Source organism: Apium graveolens, unplaced genomic scaffold, assembly GCF_009905375.1.
Source record: "Apium graveolens cultivar Ventura unplaced genomic scaffold, ASM990537v1 ctg44, whole genome shotgun sequence".
Taxonomy (NCBI): domain Eukaryota; kingdom Viridiplantae; phylum Streptophyta; class Magnoliopsida; order Apiales; family Apiaceae; genus Apium; species Apium graveolens.
In genome coordinates this window covers 41,075-47,074 of record NW_027418524.1, presented here as the reverse complement: position 1 = coordinate 47,074, position 6,000 = coordinate 41,075, and the positions used below count along the sequence as shown (strand labels likewise).

Here is a 6,000-nt window from a genome sequence, read left to right as displayed (position 1 = left end):
TAGTATTTTTCCACTAATTGGATCATACAACCGTGAAGCCTTAGTCCTGGGTTCTCTACCAAGGTAAATAACCATTTTACTTCGGTCCTCTATTTTTGTTGTATGCCCACTTTGTACTTTCATATGAGCGACACTCCCAAAAACTCTAATGTATGACACATCAGGCTTCTCTCCTGTCCATGCTTCGCGAGGAGTTTTCCCTATCAGAGCTCTTGTAGGTAATCTGTGCAGCACATATATCGTGTGCGTTACAGCTTCCCCCCACAACGTTAAAGGCAGTCTCATCTCCTTCAAAAAACTGCGTGCCATAGCTACAACGGTACAATTTCTGTGCTCTACAACCCCATTTTGTTGGGGTGTGTAGGGTGCATTAAAATATTATATAATGCCCATGTCCTCACAAAATTATTTGAATTGGTTAGAGCAAAACTCCCCTCCTCTATCGGTTCTTAGCACCTTGATCTTGTTTTCCTTTTCTTTCTCAATCATCACTCTAAATTTTTGAATGCTTTTAAGACTTTGTCTTTGCTTCTTAGCATATAGGTCTACATCATTCTACTAAAATCATCAACAAGAAGTAGAAAATATTTGTTACCTCCCAAAGTGGCTGGAGTAATTGGTCTACAAAGATCTCCATGGATCAATTCCAATGGTTTCTTTTCATGAAAAGTTTTCCTTGCTCAGAAATAATCCCCTTGCCTGCTTCGACATCAAACAGCCGGTACACATCTCCTTTGGATTCAACAATTTAGGTATCCCATATGCCATGTTATTTTTAGACATTAGTTTGATTGCCTGAAAATTCACATGGCCAAGACGTAAGTGCCATAACCACTCTGGATCTTTCAATTTTGACAGCATGCAACTACCTTTGCTTGATTCAATTATGATCTTGTAAAGCCGATTTGCAGATCTTATAACCTTCATGAGCAGCCTTTCCTTTTCATATGAACCAACGAACCATCCCCAAATTTCACTTGACCTGTGATACTTTCATCCAACTCCTTGAATTTCGATCGTAACCCCGTCATATGGTTACTAGCTCCGTTATCCAAATACAACAAGTTGGATTCAGTTTGCATCTCAGAATCTTTGCTTAACTTTGGTCGAACATCTTTCTCATTTAACAAGAGTGTCCGTTCTTCCACTTTTTCTTGTTTTACCATAAGCAAAGCAGGTTCATTATCATGGATTTATGATAAGTTCACCTCTTGATTTTTCTCCCTACCTCGTCGTGGTTTACGACAAGTTGCAGCAAAATGTCCATAGTTGTGACAATTAAAACATTTTACCTTACTTATTTCTCTCACACCATGAAATTCCTGAGACCCTCCTCGAAATTTCTGGTTTTGTGAACTGTCAATTCCTCATGTACTTGTTCTCTTTAACCATTCCTTCTTGGTTAACAATAGTTGCCCTCCATTTGTTTCTCGCTTTGCCCACTCATCCTCAGTCAAGAGTAATTGATTTCCAAGCTTCTCTATTTGGCCATGAGTTTTTTCCTCATGCGCCTTTAATGATCCCACGGCCTCTTCTATTGACATCTCATTCAACTTTCCAAATTGCTCCATTACAGAGCTTATTTGCAGAAACCTAGAAGGTACAGCCCTCAACAGCTTCTTCACCACATAACATTTTTCAACAATTTCACCCAACGCTCGTATGTTGGTTACTAGGTCGTTTAACATCATACAGAACTCACCGATAGTTTCTGTCTCCTTCATGCTAAGCACCTCAAACTCTGACTTTAAGGTCTGCATCTTGGCCTGTCTTACGCGATCGGAACCTAGGCACATCGTTTTGATGGCATCCCATGTTTCTTTTGTCGTATTCTTAACAGCCACTGACAATAAGATGTCCTCCGGAATGGATTGATAGATGGCTTCCAAAGCCAACCTATCTTTCTTTTCCTCAGCTGCAACCTTTGGATCTGCAAGCTCCACTACCTTCCAGATGTCGTGTGCTTGCATATTCACCTTCATTTTAAGAGACCACGTTGTGTAGTTACTCTTGCTCAACATTGGATAGCTCAACGCCACCGTCCCATCTTTTGTTTTATCTCCCTCCGTCATAACTGGTCTTGGCATACACTTTGGCATACAACGCTCGAGAGCTCTGATAGAAAATGAAGTTTAACAGTATGAACACATACATTATGTACACACTATTCCGAGATATCTGAACAATACACACGAGTATTTGCTGAGATAAACTTGCTGCTGAACTTTGATAATAATAAAAGTTAAGTTATTACTACAGACTCGATGCATACATATAATGAAAAAAGAACTACTACTCCTATAAAACAGGAACAACTCCTATCAGTACTCCACCACCTACACTTACTCAACTGCTCCTACAAAATAGCTAAATAAACTGGGACTTATTCAAAACACAGACAAATACGTTTTCCAGACACCAATGCAAAATAAACAAATAAACCATATAGAGTTTAGATTATTTCCAACAGAAGAAAGCAAGCAAGCCAGATACAAAATTACATTCACACAATAAACCCAATCGAACAAATACAATAAAAACAAAAATTAACACATAAACATATAAACATATAAAAGCATAAACCTAGTGAAATATGTTTACCTTAATGAAAGCTTTAAACCCCTGAAACACTTCAATCCGCTGAAACACTTTAATCCCCTCAAAAACTCCAGTCCGGTGAAATAGAAGATATAAACTATTACTAAAACAGTTTATACAAGATATACAACTAAATGCAAGAGTAAAAAATGAAAATGCAAGATGTATTACCACTTAATCGAAGAAGCCCCAAATCGAAGAACCCTAATAACCTGTAAGAGAAAATTGATATGTTAGTAACTGAATCCAAAGAAAGTGTGTGTGTTTGTGTATTCAAGTACCTAATCCATACTTGAATCCACGTTTGAATCGAAGAAGAGAGTGGGTCGAGAGAGAAAGAGAGATGTGCCCGTAGAGAGCGAAAGAGAGATGTGTGGGTCGAGAGAGAAAGAGATATGTGTGGGTCGAGAGAGAAAGAGATATGTGTAGCCGTTTGTGTTTGTGTGTTTTTTACGGTCAATTTTCAATTGGGGGAAAGCTACCGCCCAAACATTTTCACCTTGGGAACTATAATTTCATTTTATTTTTTATTCAAAAATTAAGTGTTTATTTATTTATATAAGTAGAAAATGTTTTTTTATTATTTATATATTTTATTATTTATTTTTTAAATTAAATATTAAAATTTTAAAAATATATATAATATTAAATATAATATTTTATAGTAATGATTGATCCAGAATAGAATTTACAATGTAAATTTATGATAATATATTTACTTTAATTTTTAAAAATTACAATAATACCTATTATAACACCACATACTATTGTTAAATGTCGTGTAACACTGTCGCATTCATGTAACACTAGGTTAATGGCTATTATAACACCAATTTCATGGTGTTACAATAGACCTCAGATTTCTGAGTTACCGCAATGAAATGTTTGTAACGCTTTTTAAAAAATATTGCAGTAGCCCACTTATGGCGTAGTGAAAGGTAAATTTTAATGTAATCAAAGTACATTAATTCTCGTATAAAAATATAACTATTTCAAGTCTAAGGACCATTACATCATTATCACAGTGATGTAAATCGGAGCCTTATTGGACTATATATAAATAAACTAATTAATATTTTAAAATTATTTCGAGCTTTTAAAATTATATAAAGATATTGAATAATAAATTAATATTATTATTAATTGATTTATTCTTATTTAATTCATAATAAATAAAACATTTGTACAAATGTTCAGATTCTAAATTATACAAATGTTCTATATTCTAAATTCAGAATAGATAAATGAGTAGGGGAATAGAATTAGTAAGGGTGTCAATTATTATGGCTCCTTTCAATAAAAAGTTTTAAGATTGGATAAATGCGTAAGAGGCCGTGGCGGCGATGCAATATGAGCTATGTATTATATTTATCATAAATTGTTGTTGCGTAGTTTATATCAAAAAGTGATATTGATATTTAATTTTTTGTTGATATCAAAAATTGGTATTAACTCAGGTTCATGGGTATTGCCAGTCCCCAACTCCAAAATTCACCATATTGACCCGGGGTTACAGAACTGGATTAATAATTTCAATTTTCCAACTTTTGATCTCAGTAAAGAGGATAAAATTCTCTGGAACAATATTGTTATTCAAAGAGTGAAATCATGGCATATTTGGGATGCAACCAGATTCAGACTTCTAGAGGTCCCTTATTGTATTTTGGTTTGGAAAAAACTCAGAATTGATAGATATGCATATCATCTTTGGCTCATTTGCCCTGGTAGAATATCCATATTGCACAGATTGGACAATTTCGGAATTGATATCATACCTAGCTTGTTCACTTCAGTATGGGATGTTAGTATCAAAATTTGTATTGATATCTAAGTTGACATTGACATCAAAATGAATATTAATATTATGATTGGAGTTTTGAACAAAGTTAATATAAAGTTTATAATTCAGTCTGTTATCACTATTTCATATTGTTATTTACTATATTTTCGTAAACACTTTTTACAAGTTCTGATCCTTGAGATTCAAATTATTGCTTAAGCATATATATATATATATTTCAAAATATATTCTTGTTCGAAATTTTTGAAAACGGCTTTATAAAACTTCTAAAATTGCATAGTATTGATGGTATTAATTTTGTGATTTATGAAGCTATATTTTATTTACTAAAATTCATTCTTTTTAATCATAATTTTATTAATTATTGAATTACTAGTATACCCTTGCATGCATCTAAGCTTATAAGAGAGTCCAAGGCTAGTATATTCCATTCCAAACCCACTAACATGCAAAATTACCTCTTTAACCTTGCATGCATTTTTGTCACTATTAGTAAAAAGGACATTACTGTACATTCCTCATTCCATTACCTTTATAGTCAAATTAAAGAGACAAAAACCAAGTGAGTGCCCTTATTTTCATCAACACACCCACTCAAACACCCTCTCCTCTCCTCTCTTTACTCCCTCTTGGCCGAAGCCCATCCCCACCCTCATTCTTGCCATTTTCTTCATTTTTCTTCATCTTCTTTCACTTTTCAAGTTAGTCAAGCCAAGAACTTTATCATTTAGTGGAGTAGCATCATTTTGAGGTGAGTTTTATGCTTGCATGTTGAAGAAGCCGAGGTTGAGACCTTGGTTCTTATGAACTTAAGGTTGCAACCTTGGTGGCTTATAGAATGAACAAGATATGATCTTGGGGAGGTGTTACACTTCTATTTTACCAAGTCATACTCATTTTTCATAAACATTTGGCAATGATTTCTTAGGAGCCGGATGTAAAGTGTCGATTTTGGGAAGTTTTTATGAAAAATGACCATGCATATTGATTTTTAAAGTCTTACTCCTTATAAATGTTATTTTCTTAAGATTAAACCCTTGCATGCTATTTTTTCATCAAGATACCTTAAGTTTGGTACTTGCATGTTGATTTTAGCACTTGCATGTTGGATATAGTACTTGCATGTTGATTTACAAGTGATTTTCTAAGTAAAAACTATACTTGTTGATTTTATGTTTTGGTGTTTGACTTGTATGAGATGCATGTTGTGGTTTTTGGTTATGAAATGCTAGTTTAAGTTATATATAATGAAATGAGCTTAAGGTCAGTAGCTATCATGAAGTTACCATGCATGCATACTTCGAATTCTTGCTTAAAATGCTAAGTGATGGCTTGTCTTGTGATGTGTTACCTTACTTGTTTTTATAAGAGATCTTCATGCTAAATAAAATTACAAATGAGACTTAAATGTTATTAGTCAGTAGGTATTAGTGTATGTTAGGGCTTGCCTTGGTCTGTTGTTGATTATTATTTGGTTTTTGTGTAATGAAAGGAGTTAAGGTGGAAGGAGTCGCATTGATCTTAGTTGGGAAGAATTTTGTACTAGAAGTTTAGGTCATTTTAGGTGAGTTTTAGCAAGGACTTGGTAGGCCTGAGCTCAA

At 34.0% G+C, this 6,000-nt stretch overlaps 1 protein-coding gene across 1 annotated transcript; it reads right to left on the bottom strand.

The window, feature by feature from the left end:
• Positions 1–660: 660 nt before the first annotated feature.
• On the bottom strand, positions 661–2,072 carry LOC141701801 (uncharacterized). The gene is made up of 3 exons (XM_074505433.1): positions 1,376–2,072; positions 954–1,153; positions 661–795 (listed from the first exon to the last, which is right to left on the bottom strand). Exons 1-3 carry the CDS (start codon positions 2,070–2,072, stop codon positions 661–663), a joined length of 1,032 nt encoding a protein of 343 aa, XP_074361534.1.
• Positions 2,073–6,000: the final 3,928 nt, after the last annotated feature.